Source organism: Mytilus edulis, chromosome 2 (genome assembly GCF_963676685.1).
Source record: "Mytilus edulis chromosome 2, xbMytEdul2.2, whole genome shotgun sequence".
In the NCBI taxonomy this organism is placed as follows: domain Eukaryota; kingdom Metazoa; phylum Mollusca; class Bivalvia; order Mytilida; family Mytilidae; genus Mytilus; species Mytilus edulis.
In genome coordinates, this window is record NC_092345.1 from 41,114,981 (window position 1) to 41,140,276 (window position 25,296).

General features: G+C 32.0%; 1 protein-coding gene across 2 annotated transcripts; it reads right to left on the reverse strand.

Annotated features, from left to right (window-relative positions):
• Positions 1–1,021: 1,021 nt before the first annotated feature.
• Positions 1,022–25,296, reverse strand: LOC139510177 (3-oxo-5-alpha-steroid 4-dehydrogenase 1-like). Of its 2 annotated transcripts, none has more exons than XM_071296534.1 (5): positions 24,797–25,296; positions 11,086–11,249; positions 4,281–4,382; positions 3,162–3,312; positions 1,022–1,654 (listed from the first exon to the last, which is right to left on the reverse strand). In XM_071296534.1, the coding sequence occupies exons 1-5, from the start codon at positions 25,138–25,140 to the stop codon at positions 1,588–1,590; spliced, it is 828 nt and encodes a 275-aa protein (XP_071152635.1). In that variant the 5' UTR covers positions 25,141–25,296; the 3' UTR covers positions 1,022–1,587. The 2 variants fall into 2 exon arrangements, with proteins under 2 accessions (XP_071152635.1, XP_071152636.1); XM_071296535.1 differs by having other exon boundaries at positions 25,100–25,289.

Here is a 25,296-nt window from a genome sequence, read left to right on the forward strand (position 1 = left end):
CGGTCATCTCGATGTGAAAATGAAATCAGCGCAAATGAAAGAATGATTTTTTTTAAATCGGCGCAATGTCATACGCCCCTTTGTTTCAACGCTTGCCAATCGTACCGCGATTTTGCGGAGTTCTTTTAGTAAGCCTTGCTATTTGTAATTGCATTTTCATAAAACAACAAACATTTTGTCTGTATAAAGTCATTTTCATTTGTGTTCTTGTTGCGTCTTATTGGTTGTTTGACTGTTGAACAACACAACCAAACATACGACATGAAAATAACTAAGACGCTCTCTGCATATTAAAAATCATTGCAAAAACTCTTTGAGAAGCCGTATACGCGTGTCGGTGGTCTTTTGTCTGAACCTGCTGCAAGGCAAATTTCAGTCCCTTTTTATTATACTTTCTTGGTCCAGTGGCAGTTCAAGTTTCATTGACCTTTTTTCATCTGAGATGGCATCTATTACAGAACCTACCTATTGTATTTATTTTTAAATAGTTCTCGTTCTGAAAATGCATCATGCATGTAGTATTTGCCACTGGACATAAAGCAAACTTATATTATTGTAAGTACTTTATAATTATATTTTTATTATTTTGATTATTCTCAGTAGGATTAGTTTTAACTTATGAGATTATCTTCTTGAAATAAAAGTTATTTATTTAAGATATTGTTCAATTATTCCGTGTCGGACTATTGGGGTGTCGGACCAATGGGGTGTCGAACTAAGTAATGGGGCGTCGGACTATCACATCAAGGTGTCGGACAAGTGGGTCGTCGGACTAATGAGGCGTCGGAATAACGGGGCTGCCCCACTTATCGTAATCTCTATGAGACCGAGTTAAAGAGAGGCGAAAGATACAAAAGGGACATTCAAACTCGTAAGTTGAAACTGCATGATAAACGGCTGACAACGCAATGACTAAAACAGAAAAAGACCAACTTGAAACAACAACACACAAACTGACATTATATAGAAAACTAAAGAATGAGCCATATAAACCCACCAAGCAGATACTTAACACATAACATATATTTAGCTTGTCAAGTTTCCGATTCAAGGATTGAGAAGCATTTATTTTCAATGACCGTTTCTGTACATGCCTTATCATCTCTATTGACGGAACCCCTCTATTTTGGCGAATAAAATGTACATTTTGTTACAAGTAGAACACGAATCAATGCGTGTAAATATAACTGCTGTAGGACTTTTTTAAATATTTTTTTAATCAAAAAGTTTTATTTACGAAATCCATGAAATTTGATGAGGAATCTGGAAAAAAAATCTTTAAAATTATTTAAGTGTTTTTGTAAAATCCTTAGTCAAAATAAGGGATTTTATAAAATCACTTATCAGTTCAGTGATTATACAAAATCCCTAAAATATCAGTAATTTTACACAATCCCTGATTTACAAAAAATCACTGTAACATATATAATACTTCTCTAGGGGAAAATTCACAACTTATTAAAACAAACTGTTACAAGACAAAAATGACCCTGCACACATGCACGCTGTCATTAAGAAGTTGCTTTTTTTTTTATTATAATAAAGGTGTTCATCAAGTACACTTTGCACACTGATTTTCCAAACGTATCAAAATAAAAATGGAATGATCGCTGTTCTGCAAAGTGGATATCCCTCAAATTTCTTTTTATACCATCTGAAAAAAAATTATTGTTGAGAATAAAATAGGTCATATTGTGAAAGTCAAGAGCTAGAATTCTTTTTTGATATCAAATACAGATCTTAATCAATTTCATTTCAATAGCAGTTAAAAACAAGTAATAGCTTTTCGAAAAAAGCTAGCCGTCTCTTAGCTGATGAAAGTGGAAAGTGTTCTCGCTTTGTCACATTCAGAATAGCCTTGCATGTCAATCGACAAATTTCACCACACACGTTATGAAGCAGTATATCGTTTAATGATTATGTTGTGTGTCAAATAAGGTCCGTATCGTACTTATCCTTAAAATCATGGTTGTAAATGCTTTACATAGTTTGTAAACAATTTACCCTCTCATCATGAAATATTATAAACATTTTCAAGTTTTCTTATGTTTTTCTTGTTTAAAATGTACGTAACAGTGAGCGACTGGATTAAATGTGAAACAAACGTGTGTGTTTACAAAATTTCAGGAGATTCGAATATTTATAGATTAAAGTAACCTGTGTACCTATATGCATGATTGGTGACCAGGCAAAATCTAATTGCTAAAACAGAGAGTACAAATCCGATACTCTACGGGATACTAGGTTTGGATTGTTCCAACCAATCATCGAACTTTAATTATTAACGTCTCAGTAATATCTCCCAATCAGGTAGTGAGAAGCATTCAGCCCGCAGACTGTCCATCATTCAATTCTTAATAACGTCTCCGCGGAGACGTAAATCATTGATGTACTTGCAGTGAGGGGGGGTCACAGCGACGATAAATCAAAGAACTGAAGTACTGAACATCGGATGACAGCAAGTTCTTAATTGTGGATGGTCAAAAGCACTTGTCACAGAAAAAAATCAGGTTAATATCCAAAGATATATTTATTTCTCAAGTTTGAGATAAGCAGTTATTACAGTACCACAACCTATGACAAACGAGATGACTTTAATTTCCCTTAGCAGCGATATATATATACACTTCACCTGCATATGGGATATACATCCGATGTTATAGCATTATACAGCTGTAAGTTGTTATTAAGACTTTATTAAACGTCTACAGTGTATAAGCAGAAAGATAATGAGCAATGGTTATGCCAAAGAACTTCTCGTCCTTTAAAATAAAAATAAAGTTATCGGAAGATACCAAGACCTTGTTGATGAATATTCAGTATCAACTTTAGCCACAAATTATACATGATGGTCTTAACGTATAAATTCTAAGTACTGACGTTGTTTATCATCTTATTTAAGTCTCAGGTTTTCACTTGTCTTTGTATATTTTCCACCTTACCTTTTTAATCCAGTTTAGGTAATATCCTGTTGCATGGCTTGGTATTTATACATCCCACTATTGTGTTATAGTCTTTTGTGTATTATATCCAAAGAAGAAGACGAAAAAGGAAATGATATTAAGTAAATTTGCATTTTAGACTACAAAATTGGCTTTACGGTAATTCCTTCCCTTAGAATGAAGATAGTTTTAGTGGTTACTGGTTAATATTTTGTTTACCTATGATGATGAACAGCTCTAGGCCCGAGATTACAGGAGGTTGATATAGCAAATGCTAAAGCTGGTAATGAGTTACAAGCGATGGCAAATCCCCACCATTCTAATATCTCTCCGAAAAAATTAGCACCAGAAATGTAGTCAAACATTCCTCCTGAAAAAAAAAGAATATAAAATTCAATCTGCTCGTGCATTTTATTTACCACAGGCACCTGTGAGTGTCTCAGAAAAAAAATCCTATATTTATAGATAATCGTTTATCATCTCAATGTGATTGATTTTTCTCCAGCAATCGAGTTGAGATGACCAATGATAATCTGTTTATCGCTATTTTACCTATGACGACGTGTCAATTTCATGTCAATTTCATTAGCAACGCCACATGCCTCCTTAGTTTCTAGCGATAATTTTCCATCTCAAGCGAGTAGCATGATATGAAAAATTATCACAAAAAAAGATCAAAGGAAAACTGCACAAAATAGCGATAAATCTTAATATTAGGTATATTAAGGGGGGGGGGGGTGTCTGAGACAAGTGCCCGTGGCACAAACCTTTAGACAAATTATTGTATGTATATAACAAATAGTAGAAAAGTTTATACAACGATACTGACGAAAGGCAAAAAAAGATAAACAATATGTAATGAAATCGTATACTAGTAAACGGATATTTTGGCTAACAATTGGCATTCATCAGTATCACTCCAAATAAAAGTATAAGTTCTTAGTCTTCCAAAGATCTCTATCAGTCAAACAGTTAATCCTATTATTTTCACTATACTTTTTAAATTTTCATTTACAATATTTTTAATCAGCATTTTGTATAACATATCACCTACCTTACAAAACTCAATGGATGTATATAATATAAAAACAAAAGATACATGATCCGTGACACAAAATAGCCAAAAACACACAAAAAGAAAAGGATATGTTTGTAATTATACATTTTCTTTGGAATTGATATAAACATCAATGTCAAATCTATTAAATTTGAAAAAGATTCTATTATATTTAACGTTTTTTTGGTATTCGACATCCGGTCCTTCCGACGATAAATCGGATAACCCTAGATAACACTATATTATTTTAATTTTTTATTTAGAACAGTTTTTTGTTGTACCTTTTGGTATTTTGTATCCAGTTTCTCCAGGTCTTCTGAGATTTCTCAAAATATGATCAGAATGAATGTTTATTCCAAGTCCTGATATAAACAATACTAAACCTGAAATAAAAAATATTATTAAAATAAAAACTCGAGATGATATTTGATACACGACATTTGTTAATTGTCGTATCCTGTGTTTTATTTGAGAGTGTGTTGTCTATTTGTGTCGCAGATTTGAGTAAAACTATAGTGCATAATGTAGCAAGATAAATAAACAGACGAAGATTGATGATTTTCAATAATTACATTACACTAAAAATTGCCCGCGAAATCGCGGCAAGTGTTGAAACAACGAGTTTTTAAATTTCGCGGGCAGAATGTCGATCTATGCGTATTTATATAAGACACGGGTCGATAGCGGTTTCCGAATTTGGTTATTTTTCTAAATATTGGCGTTTTTTGGCGGAATAAAGATTGTTTCAAAGAAAAATTTAAGGAAGTACGAAGCACTGCATTCATACATCATATAACACGATTTTGTGCCACGATATCTCAGTAGCATGAGTTCGAATCCCGGCCAGGGAAAACTGACAAATAGTTGCTTCGGCAAATTACATATCTAACATTGTTTGGCTCTTATTTAGACGAATTACTAGTATGGCAGGTGTTTTCAGCCTTGTATCACCATCACTGGTGATCCGATGGATAAAATATGCCGTAGAGTTGTCAATGGTTCAAACATTCTTATAATATAATTATTGCTATGACTGTAATCTACGATAGATAATTCTGCTGGTCTGTTATTTTCCATCTTCAAGCCTTATATATCAGGTACTGTGTTTCGACGCTAGATTAATACTGACGAGGAAAGGTAACACCCGGATATCGAAAGCTTGATTTTTGTCTAGCCTAGGTGGTCGAGCGATATAGCGCGCCGGGAATAGTGCACTTGATAATTTGGTGCCACGATATCTCAGTAGCATTCGAATCCCGGCCAGGGAAGAATAAAAAATTGCGGAAAGATCTAACATTGTTGGGCTGTTATTTAGACGAATTATATATACAAAATGTATTTTCAGCCTTGGATCACCATCACTGGGGTTCCGATGGATAAAATCTGTCGTAGAGTTGTCACTGGTTCAGACGTACTTATAATATAATGATTTCTGTGACTGCATCTTACATTAATTTGAAAGATCCTATATAATACTAGTAAATAATTTAGCTGATCTGTAGTAATTCCATCTGTCAGTCATTTCAAAATAAAGTACAAATTTGGAATCTAAACTTTTCAAAAAAAATGTTAAGATAAATGCAAATTAATTTAAAAAACCAATAGAATATTGCTTTGTTAATATTATTTCAAAACATCCGAGAATTTTTTTTGTAAAATGGTGTGCCAGCTGGTGTTCAATTTTGTCCATCCTGTTCCTTTTTTAACTGATAGCAAAAGTGATAAGAGAAAAGAAAATATCCAATGAAAAGTGTGGCTCACACTTGCGGAGCAGTGTTCATTTGAAATCACATTTACATTTATCATTTATGTAGATTACCCCCAAAAAAATCTGCAGATAGTCTGTACGTTCAGAAAAATCATCACATTTCTTATTTTTCAAACGCTATTAAAAAAAAATTGTGTCCCTTTTCAATGATACTGACTAGAAACTTAGTCAATAGATTAGTTATGTTGATTGTCAAAATTATTTTAAACATTTTTTGGGGTAACAGCAATGAACAATGGCAGTAACAGGGAGGACAAGGTGGTAACAGTAGGTAGAGACAAAACATAATTTAGGTCACAAAAATCAATAACAAAAAACTCGATTTTGAATTTCCTAAGGATACAAACAAGAGGTATAAGTATTTAAACATTATACACGACCCATTTATACGTGTATCATCCCTGTCCGGGTCAAAAACAAACAAAACAAAACAAAAACATATGAAAAATTTGTATTGCTGTTTTTTCGCTAAGTATGAAGTAAAATTTGGTTGCTGCAAGTCGTAAAATTCAGTATACAAAAGATGACATGCCTTTCTGTGAACTACCGCTTTTAAGATCAAGTTCAGCATGTTGGTTGTTATTTTTTTCATATTCTCTTCCTGAATATGTCGTTAAGTGTCCACTGGAGGCTAACCAATCACCAGAAAAGGTTGAAGATCGATGTAGGCATAAAAAGTAAAACTAATTTCATATGTTTAAACATATGAGGACATGTTAACGAACAATATAATACAACTGAACGAACATTCAAATAAAACATGTTTTTATTGTCAATGATTCTGATACACATATACATGTACTAGTTTCTGGCACATTTTAACACTGAAGGCTTGTCATTCTGGGATTTTTGGATCAACTCCATAAGTTCACGATCGAAGAGCTTCTGATTTTGTTTGGATTCGGAATGATAGTCAATATTCTGGAAGTTGTAGCAGCTTTTGTCTTTCAATTATTTTTGCAAATAAAAGCACGGAGGCGTCCCAAAAAAAAACAGGGGGGTGGGGGGTGTCATAATAAAACTGAATTATACACACAGATTTGCCGGTGTGGGTATTTATATTTGGAATGGCAAATAATGGCAAAAACATCAGTGACCTGCAACTTTAAGAAGGCAATATATCAATGGGTAGAAATTCTTATATCAATTAATGGGTCATACGTACATGATGTGCACCTACTGTAGACGAACATTTGTGTTCTTATCTTTTTATTTCCTAGTATCATCTCATTTAAGTAAGATAGTGGCAGCTGTGAAGGAGAAGGGATTTTCACATTATTAATTTATGAATAGGGATTTATGAATAGGGCAGGGGAGTTCAAACCACAACCAGAGGTATAATATACCCACATTTACATGTTGTGCACCCCCTTTTTTTGGAATAAAAGACGTTCTTTTGTGTCATAAGTGTTGATGTCATCTCACAAGGTCTGTATCTCTATTTGCCTGTAACGAGAAAGTATCATGTCTCCAAAAAGCAGTACAAAAGTTGGCAATATATAATGATAGTTTTACAACCTAAACAAAACAAAATAATAGATTAAGGAAACAAATGAACCAAATTACGTTCAGGTACCAAAGAAAACATTTAAGTACAAACCGCAAAGGGTTAATCATTCAAAGAGTATCGAAAAGAAACCATGCGTATTCTATATGACACGCTTGAATAATAGCTGTACAGTAATATCGGCAACTAAATTCTAAATAATAGTTGTACAATTAATAATTTTGTCCATCCTGTTACCAGGCATGGTAGCACTTGACTTGTTCTAGAAATACCTCAATACAAATGTACACTTTATGAATTAATATACCGTACGGTAATAATATCTATAACAATTTATTTGCAATAATGTAAGAGGAATTTTGAGTTTTCCTACAAAGTATGTCTATCCTGTTACCATTTTTGTCCCTCCTGTTACCTCTTGTTTCTATCCATAGGAAGGTCGACTATCCATTTATAAGGATAGTCGACCTTCCTATGGATAGAAACAAGTGCCTGTGGGCCCATGCCTAAGTTACGGTAACAAACGTTTCATTAGTCTTATGCAATTAAAAATTATCTATCAACTGGTAACATTAAAGACATTATAAAAAGGTACGCATACATCAGTACTTACCGATCTTTTGATTCTGATGACCAAAATCTTTCCACACAAAAAATTTCACCATGTCTTTACGTCCTGTACCGACGCCTACGACGTCATCATAAAAAAACCGCCGTTATTAACTAGTTTTATTCCGTAAACAAATAAATAGTAACAGGAAGGACAAATATTCATGAACAGACATTCCAGAGACTGTGGAATAAAAGTTTTCATGATTTGAAACATGGAAAGTTATTTATTTTCAATTATGATGTTACTTAAAGAAAAGTTATCATTATGTTTACCTTTAAAAGCAGTTTTATCTACAGATAATTTGAATGAACATGTTAATTATCAAAAATGAACACATGGAAATTGGCGAATTTTCATACTTCAAAGAATATAAAAAAAATACGAAACTTTTTTCACATTAATATTTGCATGTACTATCTTGTACAATGTGTAAACTCTTATGTTAAATTGAAAAATTATGTCAAACTTAAAAAAATAAACAGACAATAGACAATAACCAAAATATGTACATTTTTTTTAAATGACTGCTGTATGCCTTCTATACCATGTAGTTTATTACGACGCTAGATTACAACTGACGAGGAAAGGTAACACCCGACCACCGAAATCTTTATTATTATAGAGCCTTTATATATAGGTAGTCGAGTGGTCTAGCTCGTCGGGCATGGTGCAAGGCGATTTGGTGCCACGATATCTCAGTAGTATGAGTTCGAAACCCCGCGAGGGAAGAACAAAAAAATTGCGAAAGCAAATTTACAGATCTAACATTGTTAGGCTGATGATTAGACGAGTTATATATATTTAAGGAATGACTGTAATATTTTTTCTGTCTATGAAGAAATAACATAAAAAAAATGTGGTGCACACTGAATAACGCGCGTAATTATAATTTATAATTTGATTCTTAATTCCATTTAAACCGGAGTAAACCACGAAAAAACGGTGATGATGTCACGGTCACATGAATAAATTATGTCTATGGGCTGATAAACTAAACTACTCCAGACAAGCAGATGACGCGTTACATCCAAAATTTAATTATATATATATAACAAAAAATTTGCGAAGGCAAATTTACAGATCTAACATTGTTGGGTTGATGTTTAGACGAGTTGTATATATAATATATATATATATATATATATATATATATATAGATTGATGTTTAGAACAGTTGTATACATTATATATATATACAAGTCTAAATTTAAAACAACATTCAAACCTATGATTGCGTTAGATAAAAAACCTCAATTTTTATACGTGTGCATGCAACAAATTTTGTTGTAGAAGGGTCTAAATACAGCACAAACAACATTTTCCAAAAGACCAAAAGAGTGAAAAAATATATTTTAACAGAACGCATTTGACTAGCAGATCGATGCTCGTAAACCCTGCTGACCGCCATTGACGATTGCCAAATAAATTGATTACAAGGTGTAACAAAATAGACCTCTATATATGCAATAACCCTCTTTCTATCAAGCATCGAATTGCCAAGGGGAAAGTTGTAGATAGGGGAGGGGTATTTGACAAAACAAGTTTACCCCCAGCACATAATGCAGGTGCCTGTGCCAAGTTTGAATTCAAGGCCTTGGACAAAAAAATGGACCTGGTAGGAGCTTAGGTTAAGCAAAGCAAGGAGTTCACATGTATCCACTAAGCCATTTAACTGCGCCCTTTGAACAGGACTGCATTGGATGATTTATTTTATAATACAAAAGAAATGTCGTGAAAACTTTTACCTACCAATGTCCATGAAAGAAGAATGTAATCATCTCAGGTCTTTTTTTTAAATTTTGTGTTCAAACATAATTTTTAATCTGCTGATTATAGTGTCTAGCTTTTTCCTTGGCATTAAGACTCTGTCACATTTTTAATTATACAATTTGAACAACTCGTCTGTAATTATCTTTTCTTTCTCCTCGTGCATTTTCCCAAAAACATGATTCGACTCAAATTCTCATATTTGATTTATAATACTATACTAAAACTTATATCCAAATTTAAAAAACGTTTAAAATAAGCAATAAACAATGCATATTTTGTATTTACATTGTATCATAGATCAAATTTATTCGTTCAGTGTATTCACTTGTGTTAATGTGTCCGTTAATTGAGTAAGGCCATTTCAATTGATATTTTATAGTGTGTCTTTCTATGTTGTGATGTTACACTATTGTTTCAGGTAAGAGTGAACGTGGGTACCTATTAAAACGCATTAACGTTTAGAACCGCTGCATTTGTTTGTACCGGTCCTAAATCAGGTGTTCAGTGGTTGTCGTTTGTTGATGTGGTTCATGAATGTTCCTCGTTTCTCTCGAGTCGTTTTAATACGACCGCAATTATTTTTGGTTCGTATAATGCTATAATGTCGTCGTCTTCGTCGTCTGCTTCGTCGTCCGAAGACAGATTTGGTTTCCGACCAATAACTTTAGTTTAAGTGAATAGATCTCTATATCGGAAATTTTTTAAGAAGGTTCAATACCACAAAAGGAAGGTTGGGATTGATTTTGGCATGGGATGATGATTGAAATTGAACTACAAGGTTCAATACTACAAAGGAAAGACTGGGATTGAGTTTGATGGTAACTGCTCCAAGAGGTGTGCAAAAAGTTTGGGGGGTTCAAATTTTTAAGGGGTTCTAAAAAAAAATCAAAATTTTTCAAATGTCGAATTTTTGAAAAGTTTCAAGGAGAAATCTTCAATTGCACAGTATTGCGCATTAGGTATGTAAGATTGACCACATTTATTTTTGTCAGAAATCTATAGTATGTAAAACAATTTATCACAACCCAAATTCAGAAAGTATCAAGCTTACAAATTGTGTCCAAATTTGCTGTTCGGTTTAGCCAAGGCTCCGTATTGAAGACTGTACTTTGACCTATATTATAATGGTTTACTTTTACAAATTATAACTTGGATATATAGTTTCTCTTTGGCACTCATACCACATCTTCTTATATATATTTGCGGGTTTACTAGACTAATAGTGCTTTATTTTATTTTATTTTGCATGTGTGATATGTTTGTGTGTAAATGCGTATCTGCTGCATGACATTGCATTTACTTTACCCGTCTGTGTTTTATATCTGTTGTACATGTTGTATGTGCTCGAATAATCATGGATGGAAACTCCAACCAAAACCCCCAAAACCCCATTCATGTTACAAAATAATAAACATCAGTATAACGTACCTATGATAAACTGCGGACAAGTGATCCATTCTTCTTTAAACTCAGCACTGTATAGTAAGTAACCACATTGCAGATAGCCATTAAACAAACAAAACATAAATGCTAAAACTACCATGTAAAGTGGAAGTGGTTTTCCTTTCAAATAAAACGGATATATTAAAATTCTGAAAATAAAGGGATAACGTAAGTAAAATGAATTTCCATTATAATTGTACAAGATAATCACTGTCCTAAGCTGACTTTACCTAGTAAGATGGAAATACAAGGTTAATCCAGCTGAGATATATAGTGAAGGCTTATATTCAAAGATCTAATTACGGTATTGAATTGGTAAGCTTTTAAGTGTTTTTTACATTCCAGGATCGATAAACAGCATCTACGTAAAATAAGAATCTGCTATCCCGTTTGGAATACTTATAGGTTAGACAATACTTGGTCATGTTTTATGAATATTTAAGCCCAAGGCGAAGCCGAGGACTAAAATCTTCATAAAACATGATCAAGTATTGTCTAACCAATTTAGAACATATTCACACTTTCGAGTGACCTTACAAAATTTTCCTTTCCCATTGTAATATTCAAACCTAAATAAGAGTTCACTTTTTATAATGAACTAAATATAAAACATAGGTAATGATCATTTCAATGAATGAAATGAAATAGCACAGACATAGTTGGTGAAGAATAAATTGTGTTTCTTCTGCTTCAGGTAAATTTTAATACTCATACATCTTTACATTTTTTTATTTCAAAAAGCAACACAATGTTATATAAACCCCTTTTTGGAATTTGATTTTTTTTATAGATATAAAACTCTCTGTATAAATATTTGAATTCAGACCATTAAACATTAAATGCTTACTTTTTATTGATAAATTTAAATGTATTGCGTTTCTCCGACAACAACCCTTTGCTTTATATATCAGCAGTCTGGCATTGTGTTTTTTTGAAGAAATGAAAAATAATTCCCTCAAATGTAAGGTATATAAATTAAAGAAATATCATTTTATTTATCCTTACCATATTTTTTTTGTGTATTCTATTATGTGTAGCATTAGAAAATGCATGAAATTTTGCAAGATTCAAAATGTTTTTATTTTAATCTTTTCTCATTCATCTGTATTCAGTAGGCTATTTTCCCAAGGAAAATGTTAGGGGATTGTACACTTCGTTAGTGCAGCTATTAAGAGTTCACTTTCATAATTAATTAACTGACAATGAAAAGTCATTCAAGTATAGCATTTCATAGTGCATGGAAAACCATGTACTATGAAAATTAGAGGGCTAAAAACTGACTTTTCATTGGACGAGAAGGGGTGAGTATGTTATGATATATATATATATATTTATTTGTAGAGTAGAGTATATTTGTAGAGTTATATATATATATATATATATCTATTTAGAACATACTCACCCCTTCTCGTCCAATGAAAAGTCCGTTTTTCACCCTCTAATTTTCATAGTACACGGTTTTCCATGCACTATGAAATGCTATACATGAATGACTTTTCATTGTCAGTTAATTATGAAAGTGAACTCTTAATAACTGCACTAATGAAGTGTACAATCACCTGAAGCATTTTCCCTTGGAAAAGAGCCTACTGATTAAAGATGAAAGAGCAAAGATTAAAATTAATTATTTTGAATATTGCACATTTTCATAAATGTTCTAATGGTACACATATATAGAATAAACAAAAACAATGGGGTAAGGATGTAAGTAAAATAATATTTATTTATTATAAACAGGGCATTTGAGGGAATTTTTTTTCTTTCAAGAAAACAATTTCAGGCTGCTAATATATAAAGCAAAGGATTTTTTTACGGTGAACACAATACATATAAAGTTATCAATAAAAAAGTAAGCATTTAACGTTGAACGGTCTGAATTTAAATGCTTATACAGAGTTTTATATTTATAAAAAAAAACAAATTTCAAAAAGGGGATTAATATAACATTCTGTTGCTTTTTAAAATAAAAAAATCTCAAGATATATTAGTATTAAATTTTACCTGAAGCAGAAGAAAAAGAAAAACAATTTATCCGTTCGGTCCTCACAAACTATGTCAGTGCTATTTCATTCCATCCATTGAAATGATGATTATCTATGTTTTGGTTCATTATAAAATGTGAACTCTTTTTAAGGTTTGAATATTACAATGGGAAAGGCTAATTTTGTAAGGTCACTCGAAAGTGTGAATATGTTCTAAATTGGTCAGACAATACTTGGTCATGTTTTATGAAGATTTAAGCCCTCGGCTTCGCCTTGGGCTTAAATCTTCATAAAACATGACCAAGTATTGTCTAACCTATAAATAAACAAGTCTAAATTGAAAACAACGTTCAAACCTATGATTGCGTAAGTTAAAAACCGCAATTTGTATACGTGTGCATGTAACAAATTTCGTTGTAGATGGGTCTCAATACAGCACAAACAACATTTTACATATAAGATGTTATTATACGAAGATGTTGTTATTTAATCGTATTGACAATTAAATATTTAGCCCTAGTCAGTGTCAATAGTTTTAACAATACAATAATTGTTTTTTTGCGAGAACATCCCTGAGGGGCTCACGCTTATATTTCGGCGATTTTTGGAAGTGTCCATGGGCCACTCGATATCCCTAGGAATCAAGATTTTCGCACCGTCTCTAAATTTTTCGATCATGTCTACAGGTAGTATATTTTTGATACGGCCCCTCTATAAACGGCTATAAGAAATAAAGAATCTGTAATCTGCTATGAGAGGGAAGAGGGGGGGCAATACCTTTTTGTGTTAACCTGTTATGGCCCTTTTCAATGTGCTGTTAACTGTTATCTTGAATCAATTAAAGCTGTTAACTGTTTTCAACCCACTTTATTAACTGTTATCAGCCTTTTTGCATTTTTGGTTAACTGTTTTTGCCAAAATCGAGGTGTTGTTAACCTGTTTACGGACCCCCTATTGACCCCCCCCCCTCCTCTGTTATCTGTACTAATGTGAATATTCATTAAATATCAAGTATAACTAGAATTGCCATTGCAAGCAATAGCGGATGTCACCCTTCCCCCAATGGCCACTAAGCGGCAGCCATTTCAAAATTGTTTAACAGTGAATGCACATATATATATGCATTGCAGTGCATCTTTCTGTAAATTTTCAGTACATCGAGAGCATTTTAGAAAATTTCACATTTTTGCTGTTTCCATGGCAACGGCAGCCATTTTGAAAATTCCAAAGTCAAAAGTCTCATCTGTACATGGCAGTTAACAATAATATTAAGTTTCATTAAGTTTTGAACATTTTGAAAATATTTGACATTTCTGCAGTTTCCATGACAACGGTGGCCATTTTGGAAATTCCAACTTCAAAAGTCTCATTCAGACTTGTCAGTGTACAACCATATTAAGTTTCATCAATTTTGGAGCATTTTGAAATTTTTGAAATTTTTGACATTTGGGATGGTTCCTATGGTAACAGAGACCGTTCCCAAAATTGAATGGCATATACCACATTGGTATAGGGAGAGACCATACCATCAAAGTTTCAATCAATTTGACCTACCATTTTAAGAAAGTAAATGCCACTTAAAGGTTTTTGGACCATTTGACCTGTTTTACATTGTTTCCATGGTAACGGCAGACATTTTCGAAATTGCAAAACCAAATTCCACCTCTAACAATGTTGCTCATCATTACTGTGAAGTTTTATAAAATTTGGAGCATTTCCATATTTTTGAAATTTTTGGTGTAGTATCCATGGCAACATAGCAGTTCCAATGATTGCCAAAATCATCCAAAACCAGTATATGCCCGGCACCTACATTGTATCAAAATATAATGATTCTAAGTTAAAGCATTTCCAAATAATTCATCAAAACCAAAAACTGGAATTTTCCATTATTTTTCGGTTTCCATGGTGATGGCAGCCATTTTTTAGTTCCAAAGTTGCACTGCAACTGGCAAGTCAGGGTTCCCTGTTATAGTGCACCATCATTCAGATTGGTTCCTTTGGCTCTGAGAAAACTGCCGGACAAAATTAGGTGGAAGAATAATAATAATAATAATAATAGTGAAAAAGAAACAGAGGAATAGCAATATGTCACCCGACATTGTCGATCGGGTGACATAATGATAACGCAATTATATAATTCATACTTTGAGCCGGTCCCCCTACTCGTTGTATGTTATGGCAAGCCGTTCTCGTCAAAACTATGTTTACACTATTTTTCGAAAAATTTACACACTGAGAATTACAACAAAGCACACTGAGATTTAAAAACTTCAAAACGCACACTGAGAATTGAAAATTATACACACTGAGAATTGAAAATTACACACTGAGAATTAAAAATTACACACTGAGATTACAAAAATGAAAAAGACACACTGAGAATTGAAAATTACACACTTAGAATTGAAAATTACACACTGAGAATTGAAAATTACACACTGAGAATTGAAAATTACACACTGAGATTTCAAAAAGACACACTGAGAATAAATAAACTGAAAATACAAACTGAGAATTTGAAATTACACATTGAGAATTTAAAATTACACACTGAGAATTTAAAATTACACACTGAGATTTGTGCGCACTTTTTATGCGCACATATCTAATTAGCATACTTAATCTGAATCTATTACAAGCTTAAAACAACAAGGGGACAGAACTCGTTAGTCTTTCGATTTGGTTCCAAATTATTAATAAAAAAACTTTAGAAATACAAGAACTAGAAAAATACCCACTTACTCTTATTTCAAAATATATCCAAATGGTGAAAAACTTTATGAAAATTATAAGAAAACATTGGAACAATCTGCAAGAAAATGCAGTGAAATTTCAAGTTACTCTGACAAGTGTCTATTATAGCATATAAACGTAACAAACATATAAAAGATTAACTAGCGAAATCAGGGAAACAGTTGGAAGACTTTTGAAAAGGGAAACATGTTTATAATTACTGGTAGTAATGATCTGAATTATAGGCAACAAACTTATGAATATGAGCGATGTTAAGTCTTGAAATTTATTACGAATGTTGGTTGAAGAAATCGCATTTCATTATAATGACAAGAGTCATTGAGATCAAGACATTAATCTGTTGAATTATTCATCTCATGAATATTCATTAGTAATTAGCATATTTATCTCAGTGTGTATTTTTGAAATCTCAGTGTGTAATTAACAGTTCTCAGTGTGTGTTTTTCAATTTATTTTATCTCAGTGTGTAATTGTGAATTCTCAGTGTGTGTTTTTTATTTTTTTAAATTTCAGTGTGTAATTTCGATTTCTCAGTGTGTTATTTTAGGTTTTTAAATCTCAGTGTGTATTTTTTTTTCGAAAAAAGGGTTTAAACATAGTTTTGACGAGAACGGCATGCCATAGTATGTGCAGTATTTATTACAACGTCTTGGTGATCATTGGGGCAGTTAACCTGGGAATAGCTTATTAATATATAATGACCCAGAATAAACTGATTATTTCTGAACGTTTATCATTTGATGTTTTGTATTTCAATCATAGCATGAACAAAACTAAGAAAACGATATTTCAGTTTAAAATATTTCTCTATGCAGGTCGGAACACAGAAGTCAGAAAGCAGAAAGATAAAAAGAATTGAATATTTAGTATTTTTGTTTATCTAATTTCATTCATAGATACTCCTAGACTAAGAGAATATGCATTGTTTAGTTTAAACTGAGACTGAATGTATTCTTAAAAGAATATAACTAATTGTAATATATACGCATATAACATTTTCTAAAACAACCATTACATTTTTGAAAATTACATGTAACTTATTAGCACCATGCAATGATCAGGGATGCGTACCAAAAGTTAGCCAAACATATAAATTTTAAACGGTCCTGAATGAAAAAAATACTTGTGCGTTCTCAATTCACAAGGATTTTAAATCACCAAGGAGGTTATATAACCTCCTTGATCACACACAAAAACCTGTAATGATAATTTATAGTAATCATAACAAAATGTAATTACTTTCCTAATGTTAACTATTTTATACTGTTTTTAATAGTATGGATTTATGAGTCTCTGCTTATATTTTTTATATGGTGGCATGTTAGACGTTAAAAAGAGGTTTATTTGATAATTTAATTTTGGATGTAACGCGTCTTCTGATTGACTGACGTTATTTTGTTATCAGCCCATAGATAATTTAGTCATGTGGCCGTGACGTCATCAACTTTTTTTCATGGTTTACTACGGTTTAAAATGGAATTTAGAATTAAAATTATAAAAAATGACTGGAATATTTTTTCTGTCTATTCGAAATAACATTAAAAAATGTGGTGCACACTGTTAAAATGGGAGTTGGCAAGTCTTTTTATAGAGTTATAAAACAACAATACTTAAATACTAAATCATCTTTAAAATATAAAGATTATGTATCAGAATATTTTAATATTGCTAGAGGGGTTAAACAGGGAGACACACTAAGTCCCACTTTATTTAATGTCTTTATAAATGATATTGTAAAAAATTTTGAGGGAAATGATTCAAGTCCCCTTAAACTTATAAATAGTAAGGTAGGATGCCTTCTTTTTGCGGATGATCTTTTAATCCTGTCAGAATCAAAAGAGGGTCTACAAAACAGTTTAAATAACGTTAAATTATATTGTAACAAATGGCAACTCTCTTTGAATACAAACAAAACTAAATCCATGATTTTTAGTCAGTCAAAACATAAAAGTGAAACATCACATATTTACTATGAGAATAAAGCCATAGAGAGTGTAACAGAATATTCATTTTGGGGAATGTTGATAAAATGTAATGGAAATTTATCACAAAGTACTTGAGAGCTGACAAAAAAAGCAAAAAAAGTATTTTTTGCAATAAAATCATATACTAAATCATTGAATAATCTACCTATAAAAGTAGCAAATAATCTTTTTGATTCTTTAGTAAAACCAATTATGACCTATAATTCAGAAGTAACATATTTGGATACATATATTTCTTTTCATCGAGCCAAAAGCAGAGCCTTAACTTCAGGAAAAGAAATTAATCAACTTGATTTTATAGACAAAACCCCCATAGAAAATATGCATCTTAAATTTTGTAAATCTACTCTAGGGATAAGAAAAAATGCATCCAATTTAGGAGCAGGAGTTGAATTAGGAAGATTGCCTATAGAATGTTTTATTAAAACACAAACCCTTTTATATTTAGCTAGACTATATAATAATAATATTAATCCATTGTTAAAGGAAGCTTTTTCTCTAGCACAGTCTCTAGATTTGACAGGGACTTACTCATGGTATACATATGCTAAAAATATTGTTAAAGAGACTAACGTTGACCTTAATATTCTTTCTACTTGTAAGGACATAAAAGATGTAAATAAAATAAAAAACGATATAAAGTTAAAAATGAAAAATAGATATGAAGATTTAATTCAAAATAAATTTCAAAACATCGATGATAAAAGTAAATTTTTTCTCTATAAAAAACTTAGAAAAGATTACAAACTAGAATATTATCTAAATACATCTAATTTTCAGATAAGGAGATTAATCACTAAATTTAGAATAAGTGATCACTCCCTCTTGATTGAAAAGGGGAGATATTTTAAAATCCCAAGAGAGGAACGTCTTTGCCATAAATGTAAAATACTAGAGGATGAGAAACATTTTTTACTATATTGTGAGTATAATAAAACTCTAAGAAATGAATTTTTTCATCACATATGTACAGAAAATAATAACTTTAATAATTTAAATGAAGAAGAAAAAATTCATTATTTACTAAATCCATCATCGCCTTTACAAACAAATAAGTTAGGATCCTTCTTGAAAAAGTCATTAGAACTGAGGGCAGGGGACTCTTAACAACTTGTTTGTTGTTATAAATTTTAATGCTGTTGATATTTTGTATGTTTAATATGTATGTATATATGTTTATTGTGTTTATTGTATTAATATATGTTGGTCACAAACTGTAAAGTTTATATGACAATAAAATATTTGATTGATTTGATTTGTTAAAAAACCCGCTAGGCGCGTTATTCAGTGTGCACCAAATTTTTTATGTTATTTCTTCATAGACAGAAAAAATATTACAGTCATTCCTTAAATAAAATGTCCAAGCGTAAACACTTGACGTTTGTGTTTATAGATATTATATTCTAAATTTTTGGAAAAAGTATACTAACAGGAACGTATGCTTATTATAAAATTGTAATTCTATTTTTGTTTGTTTGATTTTTTTAAAGTCCAACCTAATAGTATCTTAATATTTGTACTATGATACGGTTTTAAAAAATATATTCATAGTATTGCCCAGCTATCCTATGTACACGTCTTGATTCATTCACATTATACACCACCCTGTTCACACGCACGAAATCGGTTTGTTTTCACAAAAATGACGGATAAATGTCAATGAATCCAGAGTCAGAACACTTGAATTAGGTAGTTTAACTATTAGATTAATATAAGTGATGACGCAAATGTGTATTCTTATCCTGTGCTTCAGCTCTATTTACTATTTCGTGCGCTAAAATACTGTGTGCATGCAATGATAATAGTTTCACTCGTGAATGCGCATATGTTCGCTTTTCTTATTAAAAATTCAGGACACGGCAGTAAGTGCTTGACATGTGACTTTATTAAAGCACGGTCATCATTACTTTCCCTATTCTGACTTCTAGCTGTTTCTCCATTTTTTTTCTTTTTTGAGTCACTGTCCTATCATAAACTTTGACATTTTCGAAATATTTAGGATTTTCTAGCCAAGGAATAGATTGACTAACTTATTTTGTAATTTATTTGGCCATTTTAACTTTTTGCATTCAAGCGTCACTGGAGATTTTTTGTAGACTTAACTCGCGTCTGACGTATATCATTTTAATTCTGGTATCTTTTTTATATATAAATATCTTTTCATTTAAATTGGTTCTTTTGAGAGTATATTCAGGTATTTATAAAATTTCTGAAAATAAGATATTTTTCAAAACCTGTTTTTCTGTAGAATACCTATGAGACGAGGATATACACTTTTAGCTGACTTTTGAATGTACACACACTTGCCTGTCTTTATTAAATGTGTTTTTACATCAATTGCAATTCAAATTCAGCAACGATCTGGTAGTCTAAGGTTCGCGTATTGCTTTTCTTTCTTAAAGAAAACAACTTGTTTATATATTGTGACTTAGATGGAGAGTTGACTCATTGACCTCATGTCATCATCTTGTAGTTGACAAATATATTGATGTATAAAAAAATATATAGCGTCTTACTGAAGCTAGATGTTCACGATTCCAACAACGGAATCTAGGATCGTTGTGTTTCAACTTAAGAAAATTCGTATATATATGGTATTAGGAGACAAATAAAATGAGATTTCAAACCATTTAGATATCCTCATTTCTAGTTTGAGAACAAGGAGAATAGCACTTAAATGTAGGTTGAAGTATATAAATTGGATTTAAAACATTAAACTGGTACTTTTAAAAGACGATGAAACTGCATCACCTGGTAGCAGAAGATATGTGTAAAAAAAACATAACTTGTACAAAAAACCTGTACAAATTATAATAAACTTACATCTTGTACACAACATATATATCCGGAACATAAATATATCTCAACTTAGGATAGCAGTTCCTTATTTTTTATGGAGATGTTGTTTACCGAGCGCGGAAATGTAGAAACGATCCGGGTAAACTCATCGATTCTTTAAATAAACCTATTATAAAACGTTCCAAATTCAACACAAGATTAGATCTTTGAATATGGCTTTATTAAGCTAAATATTATTTTTATATACATATTTACATGTTAGGCTCTACAATCCGTCGATACTTGTATCTTGGCATTGCACAAGATCATGTTTTTTTCGGACTGTTAATGGCGTCTTTACATTAAACCCATTGGATTTCAGATGTGTACTGATTGATATACATAAATTTAGTCGATTTGGCGTTCACACGGTCCGATTCCAGTCAAAACGTCGAATGGAAATAGCGTACGTTTCGATTTCAGATTGTATGGAAAATCGTATCGTGTGAATGTACCTTTAGATTTTAGTGTCTTCTTTGTTGTAGGGATGTATAAATAACCTGCAACGTCCAGTTTGTGTTTTTTGTTGGATGGTTTGTCTGCTCTGTATCGATTTGATGAGTTACGTTCTTTCAACAGATTTTATCGTTTGTTCTTATTGTGCACTCCATGTGCACTTTCACAAGTATGGGGAAAGGTTTGGCGGCAAGCAAAAGATTTTAACCCAGCCCCATTGTGTATGTGACAGTCCCAAGTCAATTGTCTTTAATTGTGTAAAATTTGTCATTTACGGGCCCTTTAAAGCTGGCTATGCTGTATGGGTTTTGCTCATTGTTAAATTATTGAAGGTCGTACGTAAACTGGTCCGCCGTTCCATCTATAGCTTTGCACCGAAGGAACGGGTTGGTGCCACTGTCACATTGGCATTAATTGGACGAGTTTTACAAATTCAACGATTCGCTAATAAAATTGACCAATTATAGTGATAGGAAATTGACCTCAAATGTTAATACTGTGATGCCGCAAAATAAATAAGTATCTGTTAATTAACCCCGTGGTGGTAGAGCAGATAAATGACCAACGGGCGTGTTAACATGTTCTTTACAAACTGAGTCGGTATCTTTTATTCCCTTAAGAACTCAGTAGGGTTATAAATGTGCTAATTTCTTGTTTGATTTCCTATCAGTATAACACATAATAAACATAGCACATGATGCACTAGTCTCGTCGAATTATCAAATCCCGTGGTCAGAATTCTGACCACGGGATTTAGGCCATACCTGTTGTCAGTGTAGCGATAAGTGAACACAACAGGGGTCCAGTTTAGGTCGTACGGTGACCTATATTTGTTAACATCTATGCCATTCTGTCTTTGGTGGAGAGTTATATTTTAAATTATACCACATCTTCTTAAATATAAATAAGCATTAGATTTTTAGCTGCCATTTTGTTCCTATCGTCCGTATGTATATATATAATTCGTCACAAATTTAGCCCAACAATGTTGGATCTTTAAATTTGCTTTTGCAAATTTTTGTTTTTCCCTTACCGGGATTTGAACCCTTGCTTCTGTGACAACGTGGAAACACCGCCTGCACCGTGTCAAGCGTACAGACACTTGCTCCCATATATACCTTAATATAACACATATAGGATTTTTTTTTCTGAGACAAGTGCCTGTGGTCAAGCGCTTTAGACCACTCGACCACATTGGTTACATAAAATATAGCTTTTTCTGGTCGATGTTTTACATTTGCTCGTCGTCTTTATAGTGTTCAGGTGTAACACAGAACATGATGTAAAGCAGCGAGAAGATGGTGTGCCTTTCAGATCAGCATATATATCTATAATACTAAAATTACGAGGTCCAATTTGTCAGCCGTCATCACGTAAAAACGACGAATCAAAGAATTCAACTTTATATATAACTAATATAGTACAAAGGTGTAGATTAAAAATTACACCACTCCATGCCCTTTTGTTTTCCACGTAATTAATATTGCCAATAATTGAGAAGTTCCGGGTCGAGTCCGATACCGATACCAATAGTATATTCACCTGTTACCGATTACCTTATCTGTACGTTCCGCATCTGACAGGCGCACCAACAAACGGTGTATTCAGGATTAATATGCTATATGCACGGGTCATAATCACAGGGTTGACACTACTAAATTGTCAAATTGTTACCTTAGTATTGTAGTATTTTAATCAGTAAGACTTTCTAAGATACAATACGAATACTAAAAATCTGTGACTAAAAATAAGGCGTATAGGTACAGTTTTCAATTTGTTAGCGGGCATGACGTAAAACAGCGAATCAAAGAATTCAACTTTATTTATAACTAATATAGGACAATGCTGTTGATTAAAAAATACTCCATTCCATGACCTTTTGTTTTCCAAATAATTAATATTACCAATAATTGATAAGTTCCAGTTCGTACGGGGCGCCGAATGGGACTCTTATGGTTTTGTACTCAAAATTCAATTTTGTACGGACAAAAGTGACTTTTGTTCAACAAAAATAAGTTCAGTTTAACAAAATTTGTATCATACTACAAATTTAAAATTTTGTCATACAAAATTATCTATCAGCGGACAAAAGTCACTTTTGTCATGACAAAATTCATTTTTGTTACACAGACTTGAATTTTGTTACCTAATTTGAAAATTGGGCGACAAAAGTCAATTTTGTATTCAAATTAGTTTAGTTTGGTTTCTGTGAACTAATTTGCATACAAAATCGACTTTTGTTACACAAAATTGACAAAAATTAATTTTGTCTCAAGAAAATTGACAAAATTGACTTTTGTCTCAACAAAATTGACAAAATTGAATTTTGTCTCAACAAAATTGACAAAATTGACTTTTGTCTCAACAAAATTGACAAAATTGACTTTTGTGAGACAAAATTGACTTTTGTGAGACAAAATTGACTAAATTGACTTTTGTGAGACAAAATTGACTTTTGTGAGACAAAATTGACTTTTGTGAGACAAAATTGACTTTTGTGAGACAAAATTGACTTTTGTCTCAACAAAATTGACAAAATTGACTTTTGTCTCAACAAAATTGACAAAATTGAATTTTGTCTCAACAAAATTGAATTTTGTCTCAACAAAATTGATTTTTGTCTCACGAAAGTCAATTTTGTCTCACGAAAGTCAATTTTGTCTCATAAAAGTCAATTTTGTTGTTACAAAATTGAATTTTGTCATCACAAAATTGAATTTTGTCGTCACAAAATTGACTTTTGTCTCAACAAAATTGACTTTTGTCTCAACAAAATTAACAAAATTGACTTTTGTCTCAACAAAATTAACAAAATTGACTTTTGTCTCAACAAAATTGATTTTTGTCTCAACAAAATTGACAGAATTGACTTTTGTCTCAACAAAATTAACAAAATTGACTTTTGTCTCAACAAAATTGACAAAATTGAATTTTGTCTCACAAAAGTCAATTTTGTCTCACAAAAGTCAATTTTGTCTCACAAAAGTCAATTTTGTCTCACAAAAGTTAATTTTGTCTCACAAAAGTCAATTTTGTCTCACAAAATTGAATCTTACCTCACACAATTGACTTTTGTGATTTAATTTCCATATCAGGTAACAAAAGTCAATTTTGTATGCAAATATGGTTTATATTTGCATACCTTTTAGACAAAATTGACTTTTGTCATGACAAATATGAATTTTGTCATGACAAATATGAATTTTGTCTACAAAAATGAATTTTGTCTACACAAATGAATTTTATCATCACAAAATTGAAGTTCTCACAAAACAAGTCTGTAGCACATAGTTTTGTAAGACAAAAATGATTTTGTTATGACAGAATTGAATTTTGTACAAAACCACAAGAGTCCCATAAGGCGCCCCGTAGTTCGACGGGTTCAAACAGAAAGATTTGAAATTAGAGAAAACTGTGTATCTTATAATCCGCATGACTTTATCAGATGACAATACTAATACTAAAATAAGGCTTGCGCATGGTTATATACTTTAGTTCAGTCACAGACCCGCGATATCACGGGTGTGTTCTAGTAGATATAAAATGTGAGAAGAAATTCAGTTATTTTTTTCGACACAGTTTTGTATTATATTAAATCAAGACTGTTCACACTTGATGCGGCAAGACTCAGTAAAGAACAAAATATTGTGGGACTTTACATAAAAATATTCACCTTACCTATGTACGTAGTGTATGATATATAAAGTCAACAAAGCTCTATTACAAGTGTATAATATTCTATGACACTCTGTAAAGCATAAAAGCAAAACAGGCACTGCTAAAGCTGGAAGCTCTTGGATAAACCATCCTAATTTGCCGTTCATTACGTAAAAACTTTTCTCAGCATATCGTCCGTACTTTGCCTCTGTAAATAGCAAGGATGCGAACAGAAACGCGCTCCATGCTATAAGTCCTTTAGCTAAACTATGGAAAAGTTCCTCTGATGCAACCATTGTCTCCAGATATATAGTTATACAATACCTGAATATTTCATTTTGATAAAAATAATTAACACTCTTCATATTTCAAGCAACCAAATCGATAAATCCAAAGTTGAATGAGGCCACGTTAAGGTACTCGGTGATGTACTTGTATCAGTATTGTATGTTGCACAAAATCAAATATAAAGACTTATATATATCACACGCGTCACAACTTATTCTATCCACAGTAAATAA

Bases quoted from the DNA above. Each gene is read 5' to 3' on its own strand.
- LOC139510177 (XM_071296534.1), bottom strand. From the start codon at position 25,140: ATGAAGAGTGTTAATTATTTTTATCAAAATGAAATATTCAGGTATTGT. The intron at 11,250-24,796 runs GTAAGGTGAATA...CTTTATTTTCAG, and splicing joins ATCATACACTACGTACATAG to AATTTTAATATATCCGTTTT. The intron at 4,383-11,085 runs GTACGTTATACT...TTTTTATTTCAG, and splicing joins TTGTCCGCAGTTTATCATAG to GTTTAGTATTGTTTATATCA.